This window comes from Antechinus flavipes, chromosome 1 (assembly GCF_016432865.1).
Source record: "Antechinus flavipes isolate AdamAnt ecotype Samford, QLD, Australia chromosome 1, AdamAnt_v2, whole genome shotgun sequence".
NCBI lineage: Eukaryota > Metazoa > Chordata > Mammalia > Dasyuromorphia > Dasyuridae > Antechinus > Antechinus flavipes.
The window spans coordinates 590,435,887-590,455,525 of NC_067398.1; the positions used below are offsets into that span (position 1 = coordinate 590,435,887).

Sequence of the window (19,639 nt, forward strand, 5' to 3'; positions counted from 1 at the left end):
AATTAGTAACTTGATTATTTATGCTTGAAGTTGCTGTTCTACTTTTTGGCTTTCAAATATTGTTTGGGGATACTGAGCTTCACAAAATCCTGTTCTGCTGCCTTACCTCAGCATGGAAGTAACCCTGGGTTCTTCAAGACCTGTGCCAAAGGAACATAAGCTCTGGGAAATTCTACTGTATTGGAAAGGTTTCAGATATGGTCCCAGCAACAGAGTCTGCTTTCTGAGGAATAGTCAAGATAATTAGGTACTGAGCAACTCATTAACAATGTCCATCAAATATCACTTGAAGATACTTTCTCTGACCATGACATACATGGACAAAAATAAAATGCAAAAGGCACTCCATCCTATCAGGGCCGCATCTATTTTTGCTGAAATAGTGTCAGATAAAGGGACATATAGTAATGAGAAGCATATGTTTTTGGAGAATCTACAAACTTTTCATTTAACTATTGATTCTCCAAATAAGACTTTTGTCCAATAACTATCAGAAGATCTTAAGTCAATCTTTATAGTCTCACTACAAACACAATCAGGACACAGAGGAAATTTGCAACCAAATTGAAGCATGAGTCAGATTTTCTTTGGAAAAACACAGGAGTTGGTTTTTATCATATGTCCCAAAGATGATAAGAAACATTTCATGGGCTATTTCTTAATCTCTAATTACAGTTATGATGATCATTTGTAAAAGACCTACCACAAAAATAGAATTTATACAGAATATCTGTTATATAAAATGAATTGACCAATAAATAAACTAATGTTGCTAATTTCATTTCAGCTATTTTCCAATTGTGTCTGATTCTTCATGAGCTCCTTTGGGATTTTTGTGGCAAAGATACTGGAATGATTTTCCATTTCTTTCTTCAGTTCATTTTATAGATTAGGAAACTAAGGCAAAAAGGATCACAGAGATAGTAAGTGTCTAAGGCTGGATTTGAACTCAGGAAGATGAACTTTCCTGACTATAGGCCTGGTACTTTATCCATTGTGCTACCTAGATAAATTGAATAGCAAATATTTGGCATCTCTAATATGTCCCTATTTTGTCCCTGGAGATAGAGAAGCAAAACTGAAATATCATGGAAATTCAAATCTTCCAAATGACATAAAGTCTACAAATGTAAAAGTATATAGAATATAAGAAAAAAGTACAGAGCAATTTTGGGAGAATTGTACATTAGTACTTATGACTAGGAAAGATATCATGTAGAAAATAATATTTAAGCTAATCTGAAAGACTAAGAGAATTCTTTCCCTGTATTATTTTTTTTCCTCTTTTCTTTCTTTTTCTTCTTTGATCTTTTTGAGCTATAGATTTTGTAATGATACCACTGGATCAACTAGTATATACAATTTAGTCATTTGGATGGCATAGTTCCACATTACTTCTTAGAATTGCTGGATCAAGTCACAACTACACCAATCATCTATTAATATAAATGTTTTCCTGCAGTCCCACTGACAATCATAATTTTACTTTTTATAATTTTTGCCAATCTGATGATTGTGAGATGGAACATCAAAGCAATTTGTGTTTCTCTGTTTTTGTTTTTGTTTTTACTGATTTAGAGCATTTTTCATATGACTAGTGCTAGTTCTATTTCTTTAAAGAGCAACTTATTTGTATCTTGAAACGATCTATCAACTGCGTGATGGTTCTAGTTCTGATCAGTTTGCATGTAAGACTTTTAGTAAAGAAACACACAAAGATTTCCCCCCTCCCCCCAATTAGCCATTTCCTTTCTGATTTTAGGTGTACTAGTTTCATTTATGCAAGAACTTTTAAAATTTATGTAACCAAACCATCATTTTGTCTTCTATTACCTTCTAATTCTTCCTTCTTTGAACTACTTCTATATTCATGGAGATGAGAGCTAATTTCATCCTTAATCATTCAAATTGTAAATAATGTTGTTTTTTATGACTAAGTTATGTATCCACTGAAATTTTCTCTTGATATATCATATGAGATATTGATCTTTACCTAATTTTTATTCTAAGATTTAACTCCATTCTTCTCAGTATTGGGAATGAGTGAATTTTTGTTGAATAGTCATTATCCTAGTTAGCTATGGTCTTGAATTTATTAACACTATTTTATATATAACTTGCTTTGCTTCTGTAAATTTTATAGCTAAGCTCTTATATTGATTAACTTCTGTATTTTTTAACCGGTTACAAATATTTTTTCTGGTCTAGTTTGGTACTGTGAGGCCACCTTCTTTCATTTTTTTTTTTATTATTTCCCTTGAGATTTTTTTACTTTTTATTATGTCAGAAGAATTTGTTTTTTGTGTTGGATTGCTATCTGTTTGGGTTTTTGTTTTGTTTTATTTTGTTTTTGTTAGCTTTGTAAAATAATCCTTTGGGTTTTTTTAGTTGTTATGGCTCTGAATAAGTAAATCAAATTAGGTAGTCATTTATTATTTTTGTCTTTTTGGAACAGCCTGATTCCAAACAATTTATATTTCTCCAGTAATTTAAGTGTGTTTTTCTTTTGAAAAGTCCTTTATAATTATATTCTTATGGTTCCTCTATGTGTTTTAGTAACTAGATTCCTAAATACCTTAATTTCCCTATCACTTCCTGCTAGGTTTCATTAGCAATATGTAGAAGTGATATTCATTCCCTTTTAAATCAGTCTGTCTAACTGGAATTATTTTGTTTCCTATAACTTTGTGAAGTTATTGTTTCAACTAATTTTAGTTGAAGTTAGTTAAGTTCCTAGACAGGCCATCATACCTTCTGCAAAAAAAGTAATCATTTTGGTTTTTTCTTTCTTTTTTCTAATTTCTTTTTCTTTTCTATTGCTATAACTACCATTTCTAGCATTCTGTTAAATAGCATTGATACTAATGAATACCCCTGCCTTATCCCTGACTAATTAGAAAGGCCTCTAGTCTTAGCATTTATTTTAAGATAGATACTACTTATCATATTAAGGAAAAAACCATTTATTCCTAAGCTTTCTACTGTGCCTTTAAAAAGAAAAAAACAAATGTGTTGGCTTTTGTTAACCAATATTGCCATAATCATATGAGGTTTTTTTAGTCATTTTTATTACCAATATAGACTATTAATTCTATTTACAATTTTCATATACTGAGCTAACTATGCATTCCTAGGATACATCTAACTTTATCATAGCATATAAATTTATTAATATATTATTGTGATGTCGTTGCTAATATTTTATGTTGATATTGCTTAGAGGTATTTTAGTAGCTTTCTATCTCTGCTTCATCTCTTCCTGATAATTAGAATTATATGTGAATATAATTCGCTTGTAAATTGTCTTGCCCTTCTTTTTTCCTCTATCTATGAAAGTTCATTTTTGATTTGTTCAATTTCTTTTTCTTATATTTGGTTATTTTGATAAATAAGTTACTCAGTTAACCTGGATATGTAATATTTTCATAAATATATCATCCATGTCATCTAAGTCATTAATGTCAAACCCAAATACAAATGTATCTGTACAACTACATGTAGATTTAGAAAACTGTAAATTAAGATCATTTATGTTGTAAATATTTTTATTTATTTTGTTAAATATTTCCCAATTAAATTTTAATCTAATTGGGAGATATTGAAGAGTTTTAAGAATACTTTGAGGCCTTGAATTTGACATCTGATCTATATTATTACTTTTATTTGCAAATTATTTGACAAAAAAAAATCCCATAGTCTCTTATTTCCTCTTATTGTGAATTTTCCTTTTAATTTTTGATAATAATGTTTAAAATGAGATTGTAACTAGCTATTTTTTAGCTTGATCACCTAAATTTATATATCTTTTATTTTCTTTTTTAGTAATCACTTCCTTTTATATATTTCTGTTTTGGGGTTGTTTGAACTGTTGCTTTTTTAGGTTTTTTATTGTATGCCTGGTTTATTGATCTATTTCTTACTTATGAAAGCACTTAACAATGTAAATTTAGCAGCCTTTAACTACTACATTTGCTGCATCACATAAGTTTGGATATGTTGTCTTTTTTTGTCATTTTGTTATATGAAATATTCCAAAAATATGAAAAAAATTCAGATCTTATTAATATAAAAAAATTTAAGCCTTATACTTTTTTTTTTACTTTTTAATGTTTTATGAAATTAAGATATACACTTGATCCTCATTTTTCATAAACTCTATATTTGTAAATTCATCTATTTGTTAAAATTTATTTTTAATCCCCAAATCATGGATTGGCACAAAATGACAAAAAACAAAACAAAACAAAACAAAACTCACCTGACACATATATTCTTAGCTGAGGTCAAATAAATCAATAATGCCTTCTTGTTTCAGCTCTCATACTGTAAACAAGTATCCTTTATGCAATTTATTTAGAAACTTGTTTTTCCATTTTTTTTGTTCTCTTTATTGGTATTTTCCTTGTTTAAAATTGCTTCAAAATATAGTCCTAGGCAACTGTCTAGTGTTCCTGAGAGCAAGAAATCTGAGTTGTGCCTTAAGGAAAAAATACATATTTAAGATATGCTTCACTTAGCCATGAGCTACAGTGCTCACAAACAAAAGGTTAATGAACTGGTTAGGGAGTGTTGTGACATTGAACAAAAGTTCAAATATAGATTTTCTTTTTATTTATTTCAAGGACTTTTGATATATTTTTTATGAGATACTTTGTTGGAAGTACCCTTCAAGGTATAATGATACTCTGTTAAATTTTTTTCTGTAATTAACAGACACTAAGCAGAGTAGGATCTTGTGTTGTCTTTATTCTTGATTCAATTGTATGAATTAGTGATTTGTTCTATTGTAGAATATTGTCTATGAAAGCCTGATCTTTTCACATCTTTATCTGAGTACCTTTCAATACATGAATCAGTTAATCTCATTAAAAATTTTGTAGAAAGTAGACCTCAAGGGCTAGTAGTTTTTGTTGGTAGCAAAATATTTTTAAGCAACAATATGACAGATACTTTCACATATTAGGTAAAAAGTACTATAATGATTTAATGTTTATTATTATTCATGTAGCCAAAAGGTTTTGATATTAAAAAATAGAATAATCATATCTTGTTATTTTAAATATTTATGGGATAAGTGTTGTATCTTCTATAAAATTTAAATGAACACTTTTTAAGTGACTAACTTATGTATTGGAATAGAACCTAGAAGTCTGTTGTAATCTAAAGATGGGTTTCAAGTCCTAAAAGGGGAAGGAACTGAAATAGTCATGGGCACAAGTAGGCCACAGCATACTATCAACATAATGGTGCAAAAATGCTGTATAATATTCTGCAAGTGTTCCATTAAAAGTTGACTGATTCTTTAGGAAAAATGATGAATAACAAATGGGAAGACTGAGTGCTGCAAGTACTTATGCAAAAAATCCAGGGAAAGATCTCAGGAATATTGAGGAGAACCTTTATGGAAGATTATGGAAGAACATGCACAAAAAACACAAAGGACAAAATGGCACGGATGGATTGTGTTTTGGCATTGGAGGGAGAACCTACATCAATGAGATTATGTATCCATTTGTACATCATTTTAATGTATCTTGTTATTTATCATCTGTGTGTAACCCTAGCACAACTGACCTTACTGAGAAAGTGGGTATGGTTCAATCAATGTGAAACCACCAATATATTAGATTCAATAAATCTGTAGTCTCCTAAGGAAATTGTATATTCTAAGGAGTTGCTTAGTTTTTTTTAAATAATTTTCAGTGTCACAGTAATTTATTTCACATCATATCTGTTACTATTAAATGAAGCATTCATTTAGAATGTATAAATTTCTATATGTAACATAGTCCTTATGCCAATATCAGTACAACATGTTTACTATCTTTTGAATATTTTTTAAGTAATAATTGTAAAGAATAGCTTATAGTACTTTAGGATTCATCAAGTATTTTATTCATATGTATTTTATGAGGTAAGTAATAAAAATAATATTATCCTCATTTTACAAATGAAGAAACTGGGGCTCCAAGAAGTAAAATGATTTGCACAAGTAGTAAATGAGCCCAAGTGCTACACAAGATTTCTGTTTTTTCCATTCTTCTTTTTCTTGCACTTTCACCCCCAAGTTCTTTTCCTCATTCTGATATTTAAGGTTCTTCATAATCAAATCAATTCCAGTTTTCCTGACCAACCTCATCTATTATCCATCCAGTACTTAAGTTAGACATCTCTCCTCCCAGTCTCCTTTGTCAGGCATGGTCATTCGCATTTCTGTTTTCTATGTTCTACTTCCCTTCCTGAAATATACAGAGTTTCCAAAAAATGTCAACTCAGGTCCCACTTCCTTTCAGTCCATACTTTGTTCTATTTGTCATCTTTATTTAAAAAGTCTATTCTAAAAATGTATTTGCTCTTAAGAAATAATTGAGGCAGAGATTAAGATAAAATTTGGAACATTGTCCCATAAAATCAAGGTAGAGTATTTTAAATTTTCTTAAATGACACCTTTACAACATAACTTCATTTTTGATTTGGGCTCAATTCCTAGAGTAAAAGATAGGTACTTTATTCAAATACTTATACCACCAACAAATGTAAACATTTGAGAAGCAATGAGGTACAATTGAATATTAAATATTGCCTCTTTTAGTGGAGACCTTAGACCTTTTAGTGGAGTGCTTTATAAATGGTGTTTAACTAACTGATTGATTTGCCTGTGTGATCTTGGGCAAATCACTTAAATTCCCTTGGCCTCAGTTTCTCCATCTACAAAATGATGGAATTGACTTGATAACCTCTAAGGTCCCTTCTGACTCTAGAATTTTGACTCTTTGATGTTGTATTGTATTAGCCTCCTTGTTATTTCATTACTATAGAGAGTATGTTTAAATATCTTAATTATAATACATGCATGAAAATAGACACAAATTTGGAAATAAACACAGAGTTATATGAGAAAAAGATGAAAAAGCTGTGTAAAAGTTATTGCTAATAGCATATATTGTGGATTAAATGTTTGGAATTAACTTCCCTTGATAGATTTTTTAGTTTAGCTATCTTTTAGAGAAAGTAAGTAACAAAATTGGCCCACTGGAGCAGAGTTATTTCAAGCATAAATACAGAGCCTGTGAAAACTCTTAGGAAGGTCTGAAGAAGAGATGAGGTGAGGTTTGTTAATTGAAGTACAAGTTACAACCCAATGAAAATAAGGCTTCTTTGGATTTCATTATTTAACATAATGATTTGCTATATCTATTCATAACATGACTATTAAAAACATCAACAAACTATTCTAAGAACTTAAAATGATCGTTTTTACAAATGCTTTTATGTTCACAAATTTCACTTTTTGTTTTATTTTCTTTCTTCCTCACTTCTCTTTGTTCCTGTTCCCCTTGCATGTTGTGGTTGTTTCTGTTTTAAGAACAAAAGACAGATTTTTTGATTGCTTTTTGTTCTACCCCTTCCTAGCATTTAAAAAAATCTTTTCTTATATGGTACTACTGGGGTTTCATCTTCCAAAATGCCATTATTTTTAAATTAGCATCTTCATTCTCCTATAACAAATGACTGGGCCATTACTAAATAGGGAAGCTTTGCTGTTTTGCATTTAGATATAAAAATTAAAGACAAGTACTTGAATTATTCAATATCTGACCTTCCTTAAATAGTTCCGCTTTGTCCCTTTTCTATAATAAGAAGAAGGGAGAAAAAAAGTATAATACTATAAGTTATGAGAGAGAGCATTTTGAAATCTCACTGGAAACAAAATATGTTTTTATTTTTTAATTGAACCTTTTCTGTTTGTGACGCTAAAAATCAGTGTGCTGTCATAAGTAACTTAGAGTCAAATAATAGTTCTTTGTGCAATTTGCTTCCATTTTAAAGATTTCTTTGGGTTTTTTCCCCTACCTACATAGCAAACATTGTTTAATACCTTTGTTTTTCCCTCTTAAAAATAATTGTATTTATGTTGTTCTTTTCTTGAAGAGATCACAAGCATCTTTACAGCTTCTTTTTGTCACAAATTAGTTATGGCACTGCTATTGTTTTGTGTTCATACAGAAGCTGGAGGCAAAAAACTAAGGAGTACTGTCCAGAGGAGTACAGAAACTGGTCTGGCAGTAGAAATGAGAAACTGGATGACTCGACAGGCAAGCCGCGAATCTACAGATGGCAGCATGAACAGCTATAGCTCTGAAGGAAAGTGAGTGAATAGTGTGAGCAAGGATAGGATTGTCTTGTCTGCTTCTAAATTTCAGGAACCATTTTCTCTCAGCCTTTGTGAGAAACTGAGCAAGATGGAGATTAGAGACCAATTTAATAGTTTATTAAATGGAGAGATATACTGGAACCAAATGGATCCATGGTTGGTCCTATCATCTCAAAAAATCCAGCCCTGAGTATTGGGACAGCAAGATTTTTATAGGATAACAAGAACAATGACATAATGGGGGAGGTACCTGGATGAGGATAACCTAATGGGGGGAGGCACCTAAGATGACAAAATGGAGGGAGGTACTGGAGAGGTTACTGATATTCTAATGATGTCTAAAATGGGTAGACCTTTATCCTGTCTAATCTATCCTGTCACTAAGAAGGAATGATTATAGCCTAAAGATATAAAGCCTTTATCTCATCAAACATTAAGAGGGAAAGGTTATAACCTGAGGCAGAGTAACTAAATAGGACAATTGGAGAGACTGGGTCAAGACATTAAAAGGGAACTGTGGCATAACATTAACTGAAGATTTATTAACTTGCTCTGAAGTTCAGTTTTACTACCCTTTTCATATGCTGATAACTTGTGTACCTGTTATTAATATAACATGTGAAACTGCACATCAGAGCATATATCAGTAGGGTGGGTAGGACAGAGGGCTCAAGTTTTCAACACATTGTGTGTGTGTGTGTGTGTGTGTGTGTGTGTGTGTGTGTGAAAGAGAGAGAGAGAGAGAGAAACAGAGACAGAGAAATTGAGAGAGAACAGAGAGAGAGAGACAAAGAAATTCTGAGGGTCTTTATACCAACTCCCATTTACTCTGATAACCATAATCCCCAGAGCAATATAACTATCCCTTCTGGGCTCTGAAGATAGCCCTTTGAGGTGGGGTTGGAGTATGACTTTCTAATTCCATAATATATAAACTCTGCCAAAGTACTTTGAACCTTCTACTTCAGTTGCTATCATTCAATTAGCCAGATATAATTGTTTTTATAAAAGAGCATTTACTAAACTTTTATAATAAGAATAGTCGGTAGAAATAATCCTTGCTCTTCTTCCTTCAAAAAAATCTGTGCCATATTCTATTGTCCTGGCTTTTTAGAATTATCAAATGTCATTGGAATTCTTAATTTTTTCTTATTCACTTATTAATGGTCAACTAAATACATCATTCCAAAAGAAATGGCAAAACATTCCTCTGTTAATATTTCTTTTAAACAAACCTGTCATTAATGGAAATACTTAGTGAAAAAAACTAATAGTAATAGGAAACATTTATATAGCATTTTAAAGATGGCAAAATGCTTCCTTTACTTTATTTCTTCATTTAAGTCTCTTACTGGACTTATGAAGTTGGAGGTATTATTATTTCCACTTTTCAGAGAAGAAAACTGAAATTAAGTAAATAAAATTATTTGCCAGCAATCAGCAAGTGTTAGTGGTCAGATTCTTTTTGTTGTGCTCCTTTGCACAATTGTTATTAGCAAGTTAATAGTCAATGAAATTGTCAATGAGTGTTGGTATAAAAATGAGAGTAGGATTTTAATAAAGGAAAGTGAAATTCGATAACTTTCCTGTAGCATCATAATCAATAGAAGAAGCAAAAATATAGTTGGGTAATATATTGATGAAGTTATACAACATAATGAAATTTAGGAAGAGTTGGACAGTTTAGATTAGACATGTAAAATACTAGCTCACTGTAAGATTACAGCCCATGATTTTTAAAAATTTTTTAAATTTTTTGAATTGACTAGATGAATAGACTCAGCACAAACATATATAGAACTCTGAATAAATACCAAAGGTCTTGTAAAAGCAGGGTTACCTGGATAAAGACTTTTAAGGTAGGAATTGAATAGAAAGCCTAAAGAAATGAAGGCCTTAAAGTCTGGGAAGGAAAAGACAGAGAATTAGAGCAATCTTCAGTGAGCAATAATTACACTCTAAACAAAGTGTTGCAAAAAAAAATGTTATGTATTGAGTAAATAAAAATTATAAATATAAAGTCTCATTTCTGACTTTTTAAAAGTCAGCTTCTCAAAGACAAAATGGGAGAGGTATTACTACATAATTGTTCATCCAAAAAAATGGAGCTTTTAATAGATTGTATACTCAGAATTATTTAGCATTGTATTGTAGTAGCCAAGAAAGTGAATGTACTCTTAGACTCCATAAAGGAACATAGTATCCCAAAATAAGGAGATGATAGTCCCACTTATTCTGTTCTGGTAAGATCAGATGTAACATAGTGACATTTTTAAAGGATGTTGGTAAGCTAGACATTATCCAGAAAAAAGAAAAAAATAATAGTGAAAGACTCAAGTTCATTCCATATGAAAATCAGTTGAATAAACTGAAGATATTAACCCTAGTAAATAAAAGATTTAGGGGAGATATAATATACTTGTGTTCATCTATTTGAAGAGATGTTACATGAAAAACAGTTTAGACTTGTTGTGTTTAATCTCAATGGACAGAAGAACAAAGAGAAGTTGTAGAGAAGCAAATTTGAATCTGATACAAGAACAGACTTTCTGAACAATTAAAATTGTCAAAAAATGGAATGGACTACCTTGTGAAAGCAATGAATTTCTCCCCTAATAAGATGTTTTCAAACAAAGATTAAAAAAACATTTGATGGCAATTTGTCATGAGGATTCATTTTCAGATATTGGGCTGCATTAAGATAATGTGTGATTTATTAGTGCATTGTATATTTGTAGCTACAATAGATACTGCAGGGCGTACAAACAAATAAAAAACAAATTCCATCCCTATATTATAAGCTCTCTCTGGAGATGAGACAGCCACATTTTTTAAAATGGCAGCAGATTGCCTATGATATGCCAACTAAGTCATAATATATAGTGATTGTTTTAGGAGTTTCAAAAAGAATCATATTAAAAAACAAAACAACAAAACAAAACAAAACAAAAGTTTTGGGATTTAACCTCGATATATATTTTTTCTCTCATAGTTTGATTTTCCCTGGTGTTCGATTGGCCTCAGATAGCCAGTTCAGTGATTTTCTGGATGGCCTTGGTCCAGCTCAGTTAGTTGGGCGTCAAACATTGGCCACACCAGCTATGGGTGAGTATCCTGTTATGTGATTATATAGAGGTAAATAATAATGTTATTCTAAGTCATGTTCTCTTCATTTTGAAAAATCTTTAGGAACTTTTAAATTTCATATTTATTTGAAATGTTTTAGAGTTGAGTAAAAATGATATTCATTTAAAAGTATTTATACTTGTTTATTGCATTGTTTTTAGACAAGGAATCCATGACATAAAAATTTGAACTGATGTCCAGAAGTTTATTGGCAAATGCCAAATTAAACAGTGATCCTTTAAGAGATCTGGATGGATCTGATTATCTTTGGATGCTAATGACCTTTTAAAAAATTCCTTTAGGTGACATTCAGGTTGGAATGATGGACAAAAAGGGACAATTGGAGGTAGAAATAATTCGGGCCCGTGGTCTTGTTGTAAAACCAGGTTCAAAGACACTGCCAGGTAAGAACTGAAGAGCATTTCTACTTTAGCACCTTTGAAGATTTATTTATCTTAGAATAGCACTCTCTACATGCCTCATCTACTACTTCCTATTTTAGAGAGTTTGTTTTCATTGAACAACTGAAAAATGCCCATTATTTTTTAAGACTTCTGTTCAGTTACTTACTCCATATATTTAAACTAAATAGAGACAAAAATGAAAACTGATAAAGTCCATAATGCATTCAATTCAACAGAGTAAATTATCTACTATGTAAAAGGACAATGAAAACATAAATAAAGTTAAACAAAGATCTTGCCTTCTAGAAGTTTACAATTTAAAAGGAAAATGACATTCAAATTACATATGTAGAATAAGATTATGCAAAGGTGTAGTCAAATATTTTGGTAAGTACAAAAAACATCCAGATGAAACTCTCTTAATTACTTTAAGCTAGGAAAATCAGGGAACACTTCTGGAAAAGATAAAAAATGAGTTAGATGGGAATATAAAGAAAAACTTTCAACACAAATGCGGAAGAGTCATTTCTAGGCACAGAGCTTAAAGAGAGGTAGACTAAAAGGGGTCATTGTTAGCAATCAAATGTGACTATACTAAAGATCATATGAAGGAAGGGAGTATGAGGTAAAATTGGAAAGGACATTTGGAAACATAAGGCCAAGATTTAGGATTTTGTTCTATTTAATAGGTAGTGAAGTAAGTTTCTAAATCTGAGTTTTAAAAAATGAACCACACTAGTATGGGATACAGAGGAGCCTTGACTGGATAAGGGGTCACATAAAAAAACACCAAGATATTTTATTGTCAAGTCAGTATGGGTTAATGTGGTATTGGCAGCAAAACAGCTGTTGTGATCTTAGACCCATTTATAGAAGCACATCATATGCTAATGGAGTGAGCTGGGCTCCACTGTCAGATAAGGAACAGGTGAACATTTTAGGGAGGGAGGAGGAGGGACCTGGAGGAGAAGGCCACCATGGAGCATACTAATAGGATGGAGGTAAGGAAACCAGCATTTACTAAATGTTTACTATGTGCTGGGCACTGGGCTAAGCACTCAACAAATATTATCTGATATGATACTCACAACTCTGTGACATAGATGCTATTATTAGGAAATTAAGACAGAAAAAAAGTATGTCTTTTCCAGGATCACTTCACTACTAAGTATCTGATATAGCATTTGGATCCAAGTCTTCCTGACTGAGTTTGTACAGCACATTATCCAAGGCTTCAACTAGTTGTTTTTAACCATCTTCTAATATTAGAATGGCTGTTATTTGGAGGTCACAAAGATAGTTGCTATTGTTGTTAAGTCATTTTTTGGTTATATCTACTCTTCATGACCCCATTTGGGGTTTTCTTGGCAAAGATACTGGAATGGTTTGTCATTCCTTCTCCAGCTCATTTTATACATGAGGAAACTAAGGCAAATAGATTAAACAACTTGCCCAGGACTCACAGCTAGCAAGCATCTAAAGCCACATTTAAATTCAGGAAGATCAGTTCCTGACTCCAGATGCTGCACTGGACCATTTCAGGAAGTTAGTGAGTCAATGAATTGAATCCTTATGAGAACATATTCCTGTTAAATGTGGGGTGACTCTTACTTTTCTTGAAACTTTCAAATGATTAGAGAGACTATTTGGGCATTCTTATGAAGGACACATTGGAGAAGGGAGAGACTAAAAATAAGACCAATTTGGAAGATATTATAGCAGTAAAACAATAGAATTTATAAAATTTTAAATATGGGTGATAAGGTGCAGTTTTAGAGCCTGTAGTTCTGGGAGGACAGGATGAAGTGAGATGTAATATACAGGTAGAGTAATTTGCCTTGGCAAGAAGAATATATATCTCTTCATGTGAAACAAGAATGAAAGCGACAGCTAGATGGTGCAGTAGATAGAGCACCAGCCCTGAAGTCAGGAGGAGCTGAGTTCAAATCTGGTCTCAGACACTTAACACTTTCTAGCTATGTGACCCTGGGTAAGTGACTTAACCCTAGTTGCTTCAACAACAATAACAAAAAATGAAGCGGCAGAAGTCTCTAAGATGAAGAGGAGAGAAAGCATTTCTCAGCAAATGGCCTTAATTTTTTCAGCAAAATATGAGTCAAAATTCTCAAGTTCTATTTATATCTCGGCAGTTTGTTAAAATGTTTAATTGAACCTCTGGGCTATATTAAGGCTGAAGACATAGATTAGTTAATTTATATTTTGTCATACTATATGAAAGACCCAGTTTGTCATTAATTAGTGCTCTGAAGAAATTCCCCTATTAAGTTCATTAAGAGCTTCATTTTATAAAGAAAGAAACACATGAGTCTCAGAAATACATTAAGCATATGTCTGATCTGAATGCTACACTAAAAATGTCTCTTTTTGTATTTGGGAGAAACAAACACAAAAATTCTTTTGTGAAAATATTTACTTATAGCACTTTTAGTACTTCAATATCACTGTAATATTAAAGTGTTTATTATTATGCATAAACTACATTATCAAACTAAAGAAGTAATGATATTTCTAGTGAAAGACGTGATCTTTTTAACAGTGATATTTCATGGTAAGATCTTTCACTGTCTGACATAGTATCTTAAACCTTTTGTTAATCTTTAATTTTTTTATTATGTTATACAGTATTTATTAAATAACCTTTCTAAAATTATTTTACTTGTACCATATTTTTGTTATTTTTTAGCATGGATGAAAAAGTTTTTATTGTCATAAAGAAAAAAATATATAGAATTCACATTTTTTGTGTGCCTCATCCCAATTTAATTTAAACATATCATTCATCCTTTGCTTAAAGACTATATGCACATAAAATATAAAGCAAGGTAATTTTGGGATAGGTGGGGAATGTAATTAATTCTAAATTTATTGTGTTAATTAGGCATTTATTAAAAAAATAAAAAAAAAGGTTGTGCAAAGCCATAGGGTCAAACTCAAATAGAAACAGATCCTGTGAATTGCATAGTGACTTATAAAACCTCAACTTAATATTATCTAAGTTGTAGTTTGTTTTTCCTTTTAATTTCTTTGTTACACATTTCCATCTGCTATCCACTAATCCACTTCCCATATTTCTGGTATAAGACATCATTTTTGAGATATATTTCTTGTACACATTCTGTAATATTAAATTTAAAAAACTTGGTTAATAAGTTTTTCAAATTTCTGTACTAATCAGTGCCCAACTCAAAAACAGTGTATACACCAAAATATAATCATTTGATTTGATTTTTCAATTTTTATCCAGCTGTTTTAGGATTTTGTGTTCAGAATTGTAGCTTTTGATTATAATCTCATGGTCTTGAGTTCTTTCAACATCTGGTTTGGCTCTTGCTTTGGACATATATGCACACACACTCTACACACACACACACACACACACACACACACACAAAACACCTCCCCATCCCCTCAAAGTTTGGGTCATTCAATCCGAGTAGATCTTTACTTCTTTTCTCTCCTTTTTTTTCCTTCTCAGCACCATACGTAAAGGTGTATCTCTTAGATAATGGAGTCTGCATAGCCAAAAAGAAAACAAAAGTGGCAAGAAAGACACTAGAACCACTTTACCAACAACTGTTGTCATTTGATGAAAGCCCACAGGGAAAGGTTTTACAGGTATTTACTGAATTTTTCCCTATTTATATAGAAAAGTATTTTTCTGAGTAGACCATCATAGACTATGTCTCCTATCACATTCCTTTCTTTTTCTATTTCTGGAAATAATTGAAACTGTGTCCCAAGGTTATGGTTGGTGCTCTTAAGCTTAAAAATATTCTCCTTTGAGGAGACTAAATGTGCGAAATTTACTTCACACATAAATTTAATTTCCCTAGAATATGTTCAATATAAATTTTATCTATGCAGTTACAAAATTAACTTTCCTAATTTATCATTGTATTATAGCAATAGAATGATTAAATACATCACTTTCTAAATACAGCTATTTACATTGTCTAAATAACATGACCACAGCGCATTTTAGCTTATAGACTATTATCACTTATTTATTCATATTAAAGTTTTTCTCCTTTCTGTTTTTCCAACAGATCATTGTTTGGGGAGATTATGGACGAATGGATCATAAATCCTTTATGGGAGTGGCCCAGATACTTTTAGATGAATTGGAGTTGTCCAATATGGTGATTGGATGGTTCAAACTGTTCCCCCCTTCTTCCCTAGTAGATCCAACTTTGGCCCCTCTGACTAGAAGAGCTTCCCAATCATCTTTGGAAAGTTCAACGGGACCTTCTTATGCTCGTTCATAGCATCTGTAAAACTGTCATAGCAACCAGCGTTACAAAAACAAAAAAATTACAGGTCGCAAACCCTGGTAACACTGCATGCTTACTGTTGTGTCTCCTGAGCCTATTTCTAGGGATACAAAGCGATCCTGTGTTCTCAGAGGAAGCTGCACACATTGTGCCCTAAAGAAGGCCCTCAGGTGAAGGAGTGGAGCTATGAAGAACTAATGGGTTTGGAGTTCAGTGACACTCATTTTTTTGGTACAATATGAAGCCATGGATTAATATGAATCTGTCTCATGCAACAAACATCCTTTTCAATGACATCTTTATTTTCTTGATCCTTTAAAAAAAATTGTTTTCTCTAACATGTTCCTTCCACCTCCTTTCCTCACTCCCCCCCCAAAAAAAAGCCTAGTTATGCCACAGAAATGGAGCTATGTGACCATGAAGCCATTACAAGTCAATAGGGTAGTAAAAAATATGAGGTGACAAGCAGGAGACCAAAGATATGGTCAGAAAAAAAAAATCAGACCTCCTAAGGAAACTGAGGATGGAAATGAAGCACAGCACTCATTGGCAGCTTCCAAGATGAGCAGTGGCAGACCTCTAGCTCCACCTGTCGTTTCAGTAAACGCCAAGATGTGATAGACTGAAAAACAAGTTCTGTGGCTATACTGTACTGTATGAAATTAAAGAAACTTTTTTTGCATGGACACAGTTTAGCTGAACACTTCAAATTATTTTCTTGGGGCTGCAACTTGCAAAAAAAAAGAATAAAATCAGCCATTTTCAACAATTTATATTATTTTTTTAAAAAAATTTCACTAGTGCATGGTTTTAAAAGGGAGAGAATGCAACAGGGTGATACAAAGACACACCACGTTTATCATTCTTTAATCATGGTCTGTGTTTTGCAGACATCAAAAATGACAATACTTTCTAGAAAAATACTGAAATTCTTTATGTGACAAGTGTAATATATTCAATTTATTTAAATGTAAAAGGTAAAAGCCTTGTAAAGTTCAACATTATGTGCAAATTGTATACATCTTTCTTCCTCTTCTCTATCTCTTCTTTTTCTGTCTCTTATGATTTCCATTCTCCCACTCCCACTTACCAGGATGATCACTATACTTTAAAACTGCTATTTTTGACTTAATATTCTCATATGCCCCATCTTTGATTTAGGATTGCAGATCATTCTGCATTTCTGAATACTTTGAGAAAAAAAGAGTACTTTTAAGAGCTTTCATTATTTCCAGCATGTTGAAAAGAATTTTGCAACATGGCTTGGGAGTACATTAAAGTCAGCATGTATTTGATAAAGAAGATATTTGAACTTTTTGCAGTTTATTGTACAGTGCATGGTAACTTATTTTTATTTTTTCTCACCTTCAAATTGAATTCTACAACAAAATCCTGGAGTCATGTGGCCATTGTGTGATGTCTTTAATAAAACTGTTTTCAGCACCAGTGTCTTTCATCCAGGGATTGAAGTATTATTTCTAGAAGGTCTTAATTATTTTTTTAAATGAAAAATTAATTTATTTTACTGGTTTCCATTTATTCTGAATACTCATACAGTGCTAAATAATCTTAACTAAAGATTACTTATTTATTTTTGTTCTATGAAACTCAATTCTTTATAAAGCATACTTCTAAGGAAAACTTCATGGAAAACTTCATGGTATACAAAAACCTGCTGGGAAAATGTCAGAAAAAACTTCATGTATATTTTCTAATTGGTCTGAAGAAAGTTGAATGTGTTTGTTTGTTCATTGATGCCATCACCAAATGTCTCAAAGTAAAATCCTAATCCCCCTGATTTCAATTTAAGCAGCAATTATTAACATTGTAAAGGAAGAAGAGGGGCATGCTGCTTGCTGCAAGTTCAAACTTGTGATCAATTCTATTGTTTAAAGGAAATAGGATTAGTTAACATCTAAAAGCCCATCTGTTGTGGTCCATAACATACCATAGATAAATCAAAATATCTTGCAATGTTTTTGAAAGTCTTCACAGCATTCATTTACTTAAGGCCATGCACATAGCATTTTGGATTTTTTGGGTTTTTTTTTTCCAAAAATAAAAGGCTGCCCATTAAAATAAAAAGTCTTACCTGATAGGGTGCAGAAGTTACAAGGAGTATCACTAAAAATGCCTTCTTTATGTGGTGCAATATGAAATTCACCAAGACTATGTCTTGACATTCTGAGATGTACAATGGATCGATATTAAGTTGTTGAAGAAACCAATTAATCTATGTATATTGAAATAATTTAGCTGCCTATGTACCAGCAACAATTGATTAAAGAGACATACAGTCCATACTATCCATTAGAATTTAAAAAAAAAAAAAAACTGTTACCATTTTCCTGATACTGAGATGGAGTCAAGTAATCTTTTGTGCATATTCCTATATAAATTATTTCTAATTTTAATAAGAAGGACACAACATATGGAATATTTGTACATATTTGTCATTATGCAGTATTTATTTAAAAGTTGATGTATTTTTTTTAATTTTCATGTCTGCAATTCTACCTATGATTTAGTCATGTAAATAGCACTATTCCAGTGACCATTGCTGTCTTGTACATAATATGTTTTAAACATAAAGGGAATCCCAGTTGGAATAAAAGGGCAGATAAGGCCTGTACTGAACGCCAACTAATGTAAATCAAATTCATTCTGGTAATGGTAATTAACACTTTAAATAAAACATTTTCTTTACAGAAGTGTATGATATGCTTTTCTCCCACCTTTCCTTTATCTCTTCTATATCCCAATGTATCTGGTGCAGGTTTTCCCTAGCATTAATGCCCAAAGTTAAAACACTTCCCCAAAGCCTTTATTTTTTACACTTTTAGCAAGAGAAATGGATTTATAAATCAACAATCATGTGTTGAGTGTTAAGTGATTAACTTTTATATTATAAAGTCATTACTATTCAAGTTTTTGATGAGCCTTTGCCTTCAAATGGATTTTGTGACAGGATGACAAAGATTTGAAACACTTTCACAATCCTCAAGAACAATGGAATTATTCAAAATTGCTTTGTCAAAGTTCATAGTTGTTCTGGAATGAAACTGGTAAAAAATGATTGTTTAATATCTCTCAGGTTCATGTTTCAACCCAAATAAAGGAATGTGATGTTTACATTGTAATGCTACTATTCTGACTTTGAAGATATACATCCTGTAGTGCTACATAAACAGACCTGCCAGCCTGGTAGGTTTTCTTTTTATGATTTTGAGGCTTTGGGTGATTTTCTTTTACTTTAACCTGTTTCTCAAATTCGGGAATGGCACTGTCAAGAAATTGTGGTGATGGGATGAGAAATCTCACAGAGACCAAAAATGATGTAACAGTTCAGATAATGGGTCTAGAGACAATTTTGGGTCTAGATGGATAGATCAAGTTGGCTTCTAAGTTGTCTAGTTCTTATCTATTCATTCTTTTCACTTTTTAGAGTACAATGTAATTTAAAAAAGGAAACAAACCTTCCATCTGTGGTGGTGGTGGTGGTGGTGTTTCCATCTAAATTCCTCTGTGAGAATGGATACACGTGCAAACTTTTTTCCCATCTCTGAAACAATTTTTTTTTCCTTCTTAAGATTTTTCCCTCTGTGTTATATTTTTGGTATTGTAGTTGTATATATTACTCTTTTGTTTATGTTCATTTTTCT

At 31.8% G+C, this 19,639-nt stretch overlaps 1 protein-coding gene across 1 annotated transcript in view; it reads left to right on the forward strand.

Annotated features, from left to right (window-relative positions):
- Window positions 1-19,117, forward strand: part of RIMS2 (regulating synaptic membrane exocytosis 2) — a 761,226-nt gene extending 742,109 nt beyond the window's left edge. The window contains exons 24-28 of the mRNA XM_051974462.1: window positions 8,008-8,149; window positions 11,148-11,260; window positions 11,584-11,685; window positions 15,182-15,321; window positions 15,753-19,117. Coding sequence (XP_051830422.1) covers window positions 8,008-8,149; window positions 11,148-11,260; window positions 11,584-11,685; window positions 15,182-15,321; window positions 15,753-15,971 — 716 coding nt within the window. The 3' untranslated portion in view covers window positions 15,972-19,117. The remainder of the gene's footprint in view (window positions 1-8,007; window positions 8,150-11,147; window positions 11,261-11,583; window positions 11,686-15,181; window positions 15,322-15,752) is intronic.
- Window positions 19,118-19,639: the final 522 nt, after the last annotated feature.